The 14,254-nt window shown below is 52.5% G+C and overlaps 3 protein-coding genes across 3 annotated transcripts; 2 read left to right on the top strand and 1 right to left on the bottom strand.

The window, feature by feature from the left end:
* Positions 1-490: 490 nt before the first annotated feature.
* On the top strand, positions 491-2,208 carry PFLUO_LOCUS384 (uncharacterized protein; the record flags this gene model as incomplete). The annotated part of the gene is made up of 2 exons (XM_073781144.1): positions 491-1,011; positions 1,182-2,208. The coding sequence occupies 2 exons, from the start codon at positions 491-493 to the stop codon at positions 2,206-2,208; spliced, it is 1,548 nt and encodes a 515-aa protein (XP_073634482.1).
* A 718-nt stretch (positions 2,209-2,926) lies between these two features.
* Positions 2,927-5,002, bottom strand: PFLUO_LOCUS385 (uncharacterized protein; the record flags this gene model as incomplete). Its single annotated transcript, XM_073781155.1, has 4 exons — positions 2,927-3,543; positions 3,611-4,684; positions 4,757-4,849; positions 4,945-5,002. 4 exons carry the CDS (start codon positions 5,000-5,002, stop codon positions 2,927-2,929), a joined length of 1,842 nt encoding a protein of 613 aa, XP_073634483.1.
* A 486-nt stretch (positions 5,003-5,488) lies between these two features.
* On the top strand, positions 5,489-9,020 carry PFLUO_LOCUS386 (38 vacuolar alpha mannosidase; the record flags this gene model as incomplete). Its single annotated transcript, XM_073781166.1, is given in 8 exon segments — positions 5,489-5,542; positions 5,590-5,669; positions 5,734-5,782; positions 5,833-6,313; positions 6,376-6,653; positions 6,711-7,138; positions 7,151-7,652; positions 7,677-9,020. 8 exon segments carry the CDS (start codon positions 5,489-5,491, stop codon positions 9,018-9,020), a joined length of 3,216 nt encoding a protein of 1,071 aa, XP_073634484.1.
* Positions 9,021-14,254: the final 5,234 nt, after the last annotated feature.

Genomic DNA, 14,254 nt, shown 5'->3' on the forward strand with positions numbered 1-14,254 from the left:
TGAAGCTCTGCTATCGAGGTGCATAGCTTACCTTTGGGCTGAGGATTGTCAGAATTTCTCCCCGAGCAACACTCTACAAAAATAGACTAAGTGCTGGAATTCATCCAAGCTCGGAGATGATCAGCAACTCTTCTTCGTAACAAAATCTGACCCATCCTCTTGGCATTCTACAATAATACAGAAGCAGAGACTCGCGGCGCGCTATTGAAGGAGTACTCCCCGGCTTCCCCGCAGTCTACGGTTGTTGAATCAACTTTTGAGGGAAACAAGGTTTGCGAGCGAGTGTATCTAACGGGGCAATAAGATTCGAATGCCCCGCACCAAACTTTGCATCCATTACAGTGCCATAGAGTCTGGTGCCAGCATTTATGGCTATATAAACTCTACAGAAGTAGAAACTTTGCGTCTCCCTCGTCGCAGACACAGTATTGGAGCGAGCCCGCAGCCAACTCTCCCAAAGCTATTCCCCTTGACTTCTATATACTACACAATGTCTCCGGACAACGTCTCCGGACTGCCGCATCAGATCGAGCTCCAAATCACGAACGCAGAGCACCGTGAGGACATTGCTCAGATCGAGAACAACGCACCTCAAGCAAAAGTGATCTTCCAGGATGCCCAAGCGGCCACGGCAACGGAGCATGAGCTCACTCCACTAGACGGGTTCAAAATGTACCCTAAGGCGGTGGCATGGTCTGTCCTGATCACCATGGCAGTTATCATGGATGGCTACGATGAAGCGTTTTTGAGCCAACTCTTCGCCGAAGAAGCTTTTCAGAAACAGTTCGGGGAGCCATTTGAGAAAGGCTACCAAGTGAAGGCCTCCTGGCAATCAGGTCTTCCAAACGGAAAGACTATTGGCATCATGATCGGCATGTTGCTCAATGGCTACGCCCGGGAGAGGTTCGGAATGAAGCGGACGATGCTGACCGCATTTGTCGCGCTTCTTGGCCTGACTTTCATCCTGGTGTTTGGACAAACGCCTCAGGTCCTCCTCGTGGGCGAAATCTTGTGCGGCATTTGTTTTGGTATCTTCCACGCAACAGCCCCAGCTTATGCTTCAGAAGTCTGTCCTACAGTACTTCGCGGATACCTCACAACGTTTATAAATATGTGCGCGATGTAAGGCACCGACTGCCAACTGACGAATGAGGAATATGTACTAATCAATGCGTCGCTAGTACTGGACAGCTCATCTCTGCCGGCGTTATGCGAGGTGTTGAGGGAATGTCAGGAAGGTGGGCCTATGACATTCCTTTCGCCGTGCAGTGGGTTTGGCCTATCCCGCTATTCATTGGGGTTCTTCTATGCCCCGAATCCCCGTGGTGGCTAGTCCGGAAAGGCCGCATTGAGGATGCCGAACGCTCCATAAAACGGCTCACCAATGGCATCGATGCTAAGCAGACTATCGCAATGATGCTACACACGACTCAAGAAGAAGAGCAGCTCGGCGGCTCGTCCTACTGGGACTGCTTCAAAGGCACAAATCTTCGCCGTACCGAGATTGCCTTCCTAGCCTGGGGAATACAGACGTTTGCGGGCTTACCGATGCAATCCTACAACACATACTTTATCGAGCAAGCTGGCTTGTCGGACACTGACTCCTTTGGCTTAAGCGTTGGCTACTACTCGATAGGATTCGTTGGAACCGCCTTGTCCTGGTTTCTTATTACGTGGCTCGGCCGTCGCACCATTTTCCTTGGAGGCCTTATTCTCATGGGCACCACTTATTTCATCATTGGTTTTATATCTCTAGCGCCTGCGTCAAATACCGCCACTATTTGGGCGCAATCAGTATTGCTCGTTTTCTGGGTCTTCCTATACGACATTTCCACCGGACCAGTTGCGTGGTGTGTTGCTAGCGAAGTCTCTGCGACACAATTACGTACGAAAACGATTGCAATCGGCCGTAGTCTTTCCTACGTCACCACCATTATCTTTAATGTCGCAACTCCATACATGTTGAACCCTACCGAAGGAGACTGGAAAGGCAAAACAGGATTCTTCTTTGGCGGCACCTGCTTTCTGTCTCTTATATGGACATTTTTCCGTCTACCGGAACTCAAAGGGCGCACGTATGAAGAATTGAATATTCTGTTTTGGAAGAAGGTACCGGCAAGGAAGTTTGCGAGGACGCCTGTCGACCCGTATGAGGAGGAGCAATATGTGGGTCCTGCGCTTCACGGGATTTTGGCCAAGGAGGACTAAAACTCTACTGTCTTTGATTATGGAAGTTTATTGCATTTTATTCATCGTCAATGTATGGTCTTAGGCCCGAGATATACTGATAAATAGTGGTTGTCGGACCACAAGGGCGAGAATTCCATCGCGAATAAGGCATGGCCACCACAACTGCTTCATAGGGGAATCAGATGGGTGGTTAGACTATCACCATCATATTGAACTATGTCACAGGATTTTCTTTTGCTCAATCGCTCGTCACTAACCCTCCTGATGCGCTTCAACGTCGAGCGTGGAAGTAGCCACTGTCCGAAGAGCAGAGAGGACCCGGATGAGTGCTCTCCGCTAAACGGTGCGCAGCTGTCGCAGATGGATCTTGTCTCGGAGTGGATCGTGCCAGACTGTTGACGCGTAGTCAACAACCGGTGTGACAGATGCCTCGTATAGCTGTCTTAGCCCCCCTTGGGCGATGCTAACCTTGGTGGCTCGTGTGACGGCCTGTTGTACGTGTTCTTTCCATCGCAGTTCGTGGTCGAAGACCACGCCTAAGAGTTTAGCCTTTGTTGATGGAGGGATGGTATTGCCGTTCATGACAATCTGGCCTTAGCATTGTTTCTTTTTCTTTTTCTGGTGATGTGAATGAGCTTAGTCTTCTCCGCTGCAAAGCTAGACCTCGTTTTCTAGGTAACAAACGGCTCAAGTGTACACATCGTGCTGCGGATACCCCAAAGCTGTGGACCCTTGGTCAACCACCCCTGGTGACCTGGCCTCTCCTGGTTTCCTCCCCCGGCTTGACATTCATCCACGCTCTCATCTGCTCCAGATGATTCCCACCAATGATGTCCATCCCGTTCTCCCCGTAATCCTGGCCGATCTTGAGGATCTCCTCGTGCGGTATCCACACAATGCCCGTCTTCTGAACATAGTCGTCCCAGAGACGAAGCAGCTCCTGCTTCTTGGCCGGTTCCTTCTCAGCCATGTCCTCCACCTCCCCCGGGTCACGCTTGATGTTGTAGAGCTGCCAGCCGCCGCCCCCTTTGGCGGACTCAATATTGACGAGCTTCCACTCGCCCTTGCGGACGGCACCGCGCCCGAAAAGCTCCCAGCCCATGTAGGCCTCATCGCCGTCGTGGATGCCGTCCGAGGCCTGGGGAGCGGAGCCCTCCGAGGTCATAAAGGGCAGCCAGGACTTGCCACGCATGGGAGCTACCTTTCTGCCCCGGAACATACTCCCTTCCTTGGCGGCCGGATGCTCGACTCCAGCCATGTCCAAAAACGTGGGACACAGGTCCATGACTGTCGCAAAGGACCGGATGATGGCCCCGTTCTGAATTTGCTTGGCAAATTTCGGGTAGTGCAGGACTGATCAAATTAGCAAAACGAGCAGAGTTTAGGAACGCATCACGGCGCAAAGAGCGTATGCACTCACCGAACGGCACGCGGATGCCTCCCTCGGTAGAGAAGGCCTTGTAGAGTCGACTGGGCGCCGTGCTTGCCTGTGCCCATCTCGACCTGTACCAGACATAGCTGTTGGCATGCCCGATATTCTCGAACGAGTTGTCGTAGTACCTGCGGATCGTGCTGACCACATCCGGCCCCATCGTCGGCTGAGCCTCGATGTCCGCGCCCTCCGCCCCGTTGTCGCTCTGAAACACAATGACGGTATTTTCGAACTCGCCGCTTTGCCTCAGGTACTGAAGCATCCTTCCCACATTCTGGTCGATGCTGTCCACCATCCCGGCAAAACACTGCATCGCACGGGCACTGAGCTTGCGCTCGTGCGCCGTCATCGCGTCCCATTCAAGATTCGTTTCGCTGGCCACGACGTCGTGCGGCGTGACATCTTGGTCAATGAGGCCGAGCTCCTTCATCCTCTGCAGACGCCTGGCGCGAAGGGCTGCAGGGCCATCGTCGTAGACGCCCTCGTATCTGTCGCGGTCGGCGTCGGCACACTGCAGGGGCCAATGCGGTGCTAGGAAGGGGAGGTACGCAAAGAACGGTTTTTCCTTGTTCGCCGGCGAGCGGTCTTTGAGCCAGTCCAGCAGGTTGTCCGTGTAAGAGTCCGTGGTGTAGAACCCCTTGGGATCGTTGGTCAGGTTGGGCTCCACATCGTACTTGCGGCCATCCATGGTATAAAGCTGCGGGCTGACACGGGTGAAGAAGGGGCTCTTGTGCTTCTCGGCGAGCTGCGGCTCCCAGCCGTAGTGGTTGCTTTGCCCAGGGAGAAGCGTAAAAGCCCGGTCAAACCCTCGCGCGGCGGCGTTGCTCTCGGGCGTATATCCAAGATGCCATTTGCCAGAGATAAGGGTATGGTAGCCGTTGTCCTGCAAAATCTCAGACAGAGCGGCGACATCGTGGTTGAGGAATCCCTCGTAGCCCTTGACGTTGAAGTTTTCCGACACGCGGCCCTTTTGCTCGCTCATCATGCCCACGCCGGCAATGTGATTGTCGGTGCCGCTGAGCAGCATGGAACGCGTTGGACTGCAGGCCGCCGCGGCGTAATCTGCTCTTAGGGTCAGACAGATCTCGTGCCGCAAGCGACAGGTCCAGCATCAGGGAGCTCATGGGAACGTACAGTCGGTGAACCTCGCGCCATCACGAGCCAGGCTGTCCAAGTGAGGGGTGCGGATCTCGCTGCCAAAGCACCCAATGTCGCTATATCCCATGTCTGATGAAGCGGTTAGCACTACACAGCACACGGCCAGGCCCAAATGCTCCCTCAGAAAGAGGACAACAGGCCTCTGACAGGGTCGAGATGCTCACCATCGGCCAGGATGACGAGGAAATTGGGCCGGTCGTCTTTCTTCTTGTTAATGGGCATCGTGATCGGGTGAAACACAGTATGCGGAGTGGGAGAATTGCAGGTCCCCTCCAAGCTGTCGCGGGGACTGTCGCATGCCCTTTCACATTTTATACCGGCCACTACAGCACCTGCGTCAAGCTCGGAGCGGCCTCATGCGGCCAATCTAACTAGGCCTGGTCTCTTTCCCCAACCCCACACGCGGAAGAACTGCGAGCAAATTATGGGTCGTCTTCACGTCCCCGGTCTCCCCCAGTCTCCACCGGCCTCCCCGGTCTCCCCGAATTCCCTTTTCAGACTTGGAAAGCTACCTTACTTACGCGTCGCGGCAACCAAAGGTCTCTACTCCGCCACTAGCTGTTTGCGCGGGGCTTACACGTGCTTCTGTCATGACCTCAAAATATTTTAAAATACTAATTCCATCTCCCTTGTAGAAATAAAACGCATCTCCCTCGGACGGTGAATCTAGGGTGTCTGCTGCAGACACATCAATCCAATTTGCCCAACATGTGCGAGATTGCAGGCCAGCCACAGACCGCTGTGAAACCCGTGGGGAAGCAGGTATAGAGATTTATTCCCCAAGTTACAGCTCCGCCATGCTGATTCAGTCTCAGATCCCTTCGATTCAGCAGGAACGACTCGCTCACTTCACCGACGAGGAACAGTACAGGGAGCAGAGCATATTGCCGTAAGACTGCTTGGCTGTCCCGGTCATAAACCATTGTCATAGGCCTCTGCTAACAGCTGCAAAGCCGTTTATTGTTCGAAGTAGCTACGGGAGAACCCCATGTTCAGCTTTCGGTAAGCAAGAATTTCACTGCACGCGCGGCCTCTAGCATTGACTATTGCAGGTGTACTCTCCGCCAGACCTGTCCCGGCCAACGTTCAAGGAGACAACCTCCAATACCTTTACGCCGACCAAAGTCGGCACTTCCTTTGGACCTAGTTGGAGCACTCACTGGTTCCGTGTACAAATCACGGTGCCGCGGTCTTTGGCTGAGTATGATCAGCTGGAATTCCACTGGAACTCCAGCAGCGAAGCTCTAGTGTGGTCGGAGTACGGCGAGCCACTACAAGGCTTGACTTGCGGGGGCAATGTGGTGCCTGGTGACGGAACTCGAGAGGAATGGGTCCTCCCTGAGCAGTGGAAGGACGGCAAGGAGCATCTTTTCTACATCGAGATGGCATGCAATACCATGTTCGGCAATGCCGCTCATGATGATATTATTCAGCCCCCGCCGCCGGACAAGTATTTCCAACTACAGAAGGCAGCCATTGTCGCTGTAAATCAAGACGCCAGACAGCTACTATTTGATTTTCGAATCATCAGAGGTCGGTCATCCCACTTGGTTGCGCTCCTTTTCGCTACAAGACTGTTTGCTGACCAGACCAAGACGCCGCACGACTCTTCCCGGAAGACTCCTGGGAACGGCATCACGCCATGCGAACGTGTACCAACATCATGGATACGTTTACTATGGGGAACGGAGAGCATTCGGTCATCAAGAAGTGCAGAGTAATCGCTCAGGAATACCTGGGGGAGAGAGTCAGCTCGGAAACAGTATACGACACGGACACCAAGCCAATCGTCACTGCAATCGGCCACTGCCATATTGACACGTGCTGGCTATGGCCGTGGGTCGAGACCAAGAGGAAGGTGGCCCGCTCGTGGGTGAGTCAATGCGATCTCATGGACCGGTACCCTGAGTATCGCTTTTGCTGTTCGCAGGCGCAACAATATAGATGGCTAGAGGAGCTTTATCCGTCTGTCTACCAGCGTGTCAAGGAAAAGGTCCGTATGGGCTCTTTCCAACCCATCGGCGGAAGCTGGGTTGAGCACGATACGAACATGCCTAGTGGCGAGTCTTTGGTGCGCCAGTTTTTGTACGGGCAGCGATACTTTGAAAGCCGTTTCGGCCGCAGGCACACAACGTTCTGGCTCCCTGATACATTTGGCTATTCATCACAGCTTCCCCAAATCTGCCGGTTGGCTGGAATGACTAGGTTCTTCACGCAGAAGCTAAGCTGGAACAACATCAACAAGTTCCCCCATACCACGTTCAACTGGGTGGCGTTGGATGGTCGCAGCCAAGTACTCTGCCATATGACGCCCGCAGAGAAGTACAATTCCGACGCAACATTTGAGGATGTCACAAGGTGTGTAGTCAGGCACAAGTCAATGGACCAGGACAGCACCTCGCTGCTTGTGTTTGGCAAAGGTGACGGAGGCGGAGGTCCTACAGTTGAGCATCTAGAGAACTTGAGGCGCTGTCGGGGCATAAGCGACCAAGTCGGCCGCTTACCTCGCGTGCAGGTAGGAGATTCTGTGGACGATTTCTTTGCCCGCCTGGAACGAAAGGAGAAGCAGGGTACTGAATTCGTTACGTGGTTTGGGGAGCTGTACTTTGAGTATCACCGAGGCACCTATACAACCCAAGCCAAGACCAAGCTTAACAATCGGCGGGCTGAGGCTATGCTGCACGACATTGAATACTTGGCCACACTGGCAAGCCTGCAGCCAAGTTCGGGATACCGATACCCAAAGAAGGAGCTTGATGAGATGTGGGAGAATGTGTTGCTTTGCCAATTCCACGACTGCCTGCCAGGTAGCTCGATTGCAATGTGCTACGACGATACAGATGAGGCGAGTTCTTGGAGATTCCAGTCTCTAGTGCAAGCTAACTAACGTTTACAGTGCTACGATAAAATATTCGGTATTGGCGAAAAACTGATCAAAGACGCTGGCGCTGTCTTTGGACTCGATTTCCAACCTAAGGGTGTAACCAACCTTGTAGGAATCAACACCCTTAGCTGGTACAGAAGTGAACTTGTCAAACTGCCCTCTGAGGGATATGGACTGTATCGGGGCGGAGCTGGCGCAGGAACTATCCAACCTCTGTCAGCCGCTCCCGTTGGAATAGCCACCATATCAGAGATAGAGAAGGGCGTTTGGGTCTTGTCTAATAGTCAGTATCGCGTCACGGTGTCCGAAGGGAACATCGTATCGCTGTATGACATTCGAGCAGACCGGGAAGTAATCCCTCCTAATTGCCGTGCCAACCAGCTTGTCGTGTTCGACGATAAACCACTCTATCACCAGGCCTGGGATGTAGAGACATACCACCTCTCCCTGGGTAGCGAGTTGACTGGCGGATCGTCCGTGGTCACCGAAAGCGGCCCCTACAGAGTGTCCGTGGAAACGACGACGCGGATCTCTGAAAGAAGCTCGATCTTGACACACATCTCGCTCGCGGCGGTCGTAGACCCCGAACAAGAAAGCCACATCGAATGCTCCGCCGAAGTCGAGTGGCATGAGACCATGAAGTTTCTCAAGGTCCAGTTCCCAGTGGATGTTTCCAATACAAACGCGTCCTATGAAACGCAGTTCGGCATTGTGGAAAGGCCAACCCATTACAACACGTCGTGGGATATGGCCAAGTTCGAGGTGTGCTGCCACAAGTGGGCCGACTTATCTGAAGCGACATACGGTGTCAGCATTCTCAACGACTCCAAGTACGGGTTTGCCACTGCTGGCAACATGATGAGGTTGAGTCTATTGCGATCCCCGAAAGCGCCCGACGCAAACGCCGACATGGGCCACCATCAGATCAACTGGGGTATCTTCCCTCACAGAGGCCCACTGGGGTGGGAGACCGTGAAGAAGGGGTTCGAATTCAACGTACCGATCCGAATTGCCTCCCACTCAAAGCCAGACGGCCTGGCCACTGCAATGGGCTCATTTAGGCTACGAGGAGGCACAGGGATGGTGCTGGATACATTGAAAAGGGCTGAGGATGACGAGGACGTAAGTCGAGGCGAATTTCCTGCACGAAAAGGGAGAAGCGTCGTATGCAGGGTGTATGACGCGTTGGGAGGGAAAACCAGGGCGGTTCTGGAAACCGGAGGAGCCAGCGTTCAAAGGGTGTGGAAGTGCAACCTCCTGGAAGATGACTTGGAGGAGCTTCCCCTGAAAGACGGTGCCGTGGAGATAGAACTACAGAGGTTCGAAGTAGCGAGCTATCGGTTGCTCCTAGAGTAGGCGACGGACGTTACGGAGCGTAATGTAGTCGTCGCCATCTAGATACATATACTTGAGCTGCGAGCTAGATCAAATGATGTCACGTACATGCTGCAGCAATCGATGCTGACAGCTCTGACCATTATAGAATTTGAAATTAGTACCGTATAGAGCCCTTTGTGACCAACCAGTGCATCACAGCGTAGTTAACATGACCCAACCGTATGAAAACCATCCGCGTCCCTTTTATCTAGTTCATCAATGATCTTTCGGAGAATCAACTGCGCCCGGTCGAGATCCTGCGCATCCGCTTTCCAACGACTAAGCGCCTGAAGGGCCGATGAGACAAGACTTCTCCAGTCCGCGACATACAAAGGTGCACCACGGATCTGGGTCGCTAGTATCAGCAGCGTGGCGGTAGCAATCGCGCGCTGGATGAACCACGTCCCCTCGTAATAGTGGGGCCGTACGAGGCGCTTGATGGTCAGAGCACAATAATCCAGGCACTTCTGTGCCAATGGCAGGACATGATAAAAATAAGGGTCTGTCCTGGGCTGATGGAGGGCGTAGTAGAGCAGCGGTCTGTGTGCTATCTGCCGCCAATGCAACTGACGGCATTCCAAGATGAAGGCCATGTCCTCGGGGGCGTCGTCAGGGGTATCGTCGAATTGCAAGGCGGCTGGTAATAGTGTACGCCACTGGTCCAGCTCATTTTCCTGCAAAGCGGCCTGAGAGATCATGTGCTCAATGTTCTCCACCCAGCTGAGCTGGCCCGGATGGTAGAGCAAGTTGACTATCGAATTGGCCTTCTTCCTGAGAGCTCTAGAGGCCAGATAGTAGTACCAACTTTGCTCCTCTTCCTGTTGAACGACGTTCGTTGGGAGGCATTCCAAGTTTGGCATCGCATTGGAGTAGTTGTTCTGTATTGACGTCCAGGAAGGTAGGCTGGGGAATTCACTGGGAAACTCGAGATTTATGATGGCAGAGAGCGGCAGGTGAAGCTCTTCCCGTAGGTCTCTACCAAGTTTCCGAAACATCAGCTTCTGTGCGTTCCAAAATGGACCTGCGTGTTTGCCACTCACAGCTCAGTTCTGTAGCAGGAGAAATACAGTCGTTCCAGGACGTGGAAGTCCGGACTCTGGGCTTGCTCTCCCAGCTGGTTTTGGGGAAGGATTATTCGTAGGCGGCTGCAAGCCTGACTGTAGTGGACCCATGCACTCGCAGGTCTCATACAGCATACTTCATAGAGCCCCGCTAGGAAGAAGCACTGGGCTGAAGTGAGCGTCATGTCTAAAAGCCCGAGGCGCTTTCTGGCGGCCAAGTAATATGCGTCACCCGATGTGGACCTAATCGTGGCGCGGTCGTGGGTCGAATAATCGATAGAAGAGTCAGAGCCATCTGAGGACTCCCGAACTTGTTTCACGATGCTGGCAAGAGCACATGCAAGCATCTGTAAGGACATGAGTATATTTGCAATCAGTGTGCAGTCAGTATGGTGAGAGGGAGGGTGGGTCAGCTCTTACCACAACACACGAACTTTCGCCCCAGTCAAAGCCGTGCTCGCGCACTCTTTTGACGTGTGAGTTGAATTTAGACACCTCAAAAATTGGATTCTTGACGTGCACCACTTTGAGGTATCTCTGACATAGGGCTGGGACGCAGGTTTCGTCACCTAGCACAAACACGGACGTTTGTTCCTCCGATACTGTGCTCCTGGCGCCCCGGCTGTCTCTAGACATGTGGTTATCAAGAGCACGATTTATGTGGCCGTCTTCATCCACGTCGAGGTGTTTCTGCAATACCAGCGATGAGATGCGGTCGGGGATGATGTCCTGGAATATGGGCCACTCCAAGGTCGATTCAAAGGATATCCCAGCTGGTAACATGCTCCGAGAAACATAACCCGGACTCTGCCCCGCTAGCAGAGTGTGCATGCTGTCAGCATCAGCATCTGGCGGAGACTGTGATGAGCCGTGTACAGGGTCATGAGTCAGGGATGGGAAGAAGTTGGGATGACGTTGACTGAGCCGCGAGCCAGCCGCATGTGAGGGATTGGTTGGTGTTTGTCGGCCAAGTTCGAGTAATTCCTCGATGTGACCCACGCGGTCAAAGAGTTCTCGCATCGTCGGTTCTGCTCTGAAAATTGGTTAGGCTGCGTACGTCTAGAGTTGAAATCCCTAGCTAGGTATCCGCTTACTGGATTTGTTGCCCAGGCTTGTCTCCGTAGATGCACTGAGCATGATTCTCTAAGCAAAAGCCACATGCTGGGCGTTGATTATCGCACTTGGTCTTCTTTGAGCGGCAGCGGCGACACGCGGTTTGGGCTCGTTTGTATCGTCTGTTGCGGTTCGTACGCCTGAACCCGTCATCCCAGGATGCCAGATCCATAAGCGGAAGACCCGAAGACATGAAGAAGAACGGATGCAAATTCCAAGCAAGTAAGCAACAACGATTGCATGTCAGACCTATATTTGATGAACAATCTTGAGCCGTGTGCGGCCTGGTGATTTACCTTTGCGCTCTTGGTGAGGTGATGAGCTCGCGTTGCGATCTAGCGAGGTAGGGATTCCGCCAGGTACCTTATTAATAGGTGACAGAGGAGGCGAGCGCGCTAGAGCCGAGCTAACACGATTGTCGTTTGACAGGGAGTAATTACGCCATTTTAGCTTCAATGCGGGGTAAGATTAAGCCTCGCAGGGCCCTTTCTCCAACAGGAACAAAAAATTTCCCAGAAGTATTCCGTAGCTCACCACTGTCAATGCGTTTGGGAAGCAAACAACCCTTTGGCAAAGGACACGCATGCTATACAAGTTGAGAAGGAAAGCTATCCCCTCGTCCGTCCCGCGCCAGCCCAATTAACGTAGATTTTTAGCGCATACAGCTAGTGTAGAAATGACGCGTCATTATTGGGTGGTCGCATTAATTACTGGTAATCAGAAGTATTAGTATAATTATTAATAATTAATTCGAACTATGAAATTCATCCCAACATCGACTTTTCAAACATAGCGCCACATTACCACATTGTATGCACCCAGACCTTGATCGTGCTGTTTAAAGACCCTTTATTTTAGCCTTATTTCTCTTATACTGACACCAGATATAGGCTCGCCTGCCCTGTAGTTGAATTTGTCGAATCTAGGCTGTGCATGTGATCCACCACGAATTACACTAGTAATTTCCAAATGTGATCGAAAATCGCAAGATAGAAGAAGCCGGGCATTCTGTGTATAATCTAGCTATCCCTTTTATAATATAGAACGCATAGTAAGCAAAACTAACGCACAATGCCAAGAATGTCAAAAATCAAAAGCAGTTTAGTGCTGTACAATACTTTTATCCAGGACGAGTATGTCGTGGTAGGTCAATAAATGGAGCTTTCCCCCCTGTGTATGAAGTGTGTCCTTTTCGTATAACGCTCCAGCTGTGACAAATTCTCGAGAACCGAGTTGCAATAACCAAATGCCGCGTTTAGTTTTCCTGGTTCAGTAATTACAGATTGTCTCCATATAATATATTTCACCACATTAAATTCTACTTAAAAAGTTGCGAGAGACCAGACCGCCCCATTCAGCTTGTTGGAATCAAATGACCCGTATCGTGGACAGCCTCAACCTGTCTCTCTGTCAAGGAAACGGCCCAAAACACAACTCCTATACGCTTCGCCGCTGACGTATACACTTTATCTTTGGGGACAACACTGAAAACTCGTGCCTCATAGACATCGGTATTATGACCATTTATGGGGTAAATTGTATATTCGCTCTTCGTAAATCCTTGGGTTGTTGACGTTTCGGCGCCTGACTCCGCGCCCGCCCCCGAGTCATTTTCTGTGCTCATATCGAGGTTTGACGACTGGAGAAAGTCGAAATTGGAAGAAGCGATACAATTTATCCAGGGTTTGTTAGTTGCCTGAAGAGAGACAACTGCGTACAAAAATGGAGGCGGGAGGACTGTAGCTCTGCTTTTCAACTGCCATGAGCGCAGGGCTGGGGTGTGGTAGATTATGTGGACGCTTAAAATTCACTTTTAATATCTCGGATCGACTTGGTGTATGGGTTTTGGGGGGGGGGGGAGCGCTCCAAGACCGCCCCCGTAGGGGAGGGCCAACACTAAGAACTCTGCCGGTTCCAAAACCCGAAAAAGAAGGCGGGGAGCGGCCGGCGGCCTCAGGTCCCAGCAGGCTCGTACAGTAAGCCCCGAGGTCTTCCAGACTTGCAAAGGAACAGCGAGCACCCATAGAAGCAGACCGGAAGCAACCACCACAGAGGATTCCAGCCCCAGCAATATTTATCCGTACCAAGCCATGATCAAAATGGATCCCTTCTCTCACCTGCCGGCCCCTCTCCCCCTTCAGATCATCCAGCAACTTGATACGTTTGAGGATGTCGAGGCAATAATTCACGCCTCGCCAGTCGCATACATGACATTTCAGAATCATGGATCTATTGTTCTGGATTCCATCGCTAGCAACTCCCTCGATCCAGAGCTGCACAATGTCCTACATTCTATTGCTCGCATACGCACCCAGCCGGTTGCTACATCCCTCACTACCCTGGAATCTTTCAGGAATACCTACGCCGAAAATCTACTCGATGTCGAAACCAGGCCTGAACGGTTCCCAAGAGATGCAGCATCACATGTATACATGGGCCTAGTCAGCACAGCGATCAATATACGCAGGCTTGCAGCATTGGTGCTTGCCGAGCTTCTTCGGCGGACGTCCAAGCTGATACTTGAGCATGCTGCTGACCGCACTATTGATTTCGCTTCTGGAACTCTGCCTCGGATTCCAAGGGCCGATGGGTGGCCGAAAGGGAAGGTTGTGACTGTTCCTCAGTCGGCTAGGACCAGAGGCCCGTCTTGGGTAGAATGCTATCGTGTCCAGAGAGCCATATGGCTCACTCAGCTGGCACTTGACGTGCGTATCCACGCGCCGTGGCTGCGCTGGACCGCGAGCGATACCTCGAATTCAGTTTCACTATGGCCTGTTAGCAAATTGGTGTCGTGGCTCCCACTTGCAACTGATGCTCCTTTGGTTGCATCAACGCTAGAAGACGTGTGCGCTGCGGGAGGGCTGCTCCCACGGACAGGCAGTGCATCCCCACAAGCTGGACTCGTCGCTCTGGAGCGAATGCCTTCTTATCCAAGGCATGCAGATCTAGGCTGCAAACTGGAGGATACTTCCAACGACGACGTTATTGAGGATTTTTGGTCACAGCATCGCGGCGCAGCGAAACGCCAATCTGACGGGC

This window comes from Penicillium psychrofluorescens, assembly GCF_964197705.1.
Source record: "Penicillium psychrofluorescens genome assembly, chromosome: 1".
Taxonomy (NCBI): domain Eukaryota; kingdom Fungi; phylum Ascomycota; class Eurotiomycetes; order Eurotiales; family Aspergillaceae; genus Penicillium; species Penicillium psychrofluorescens.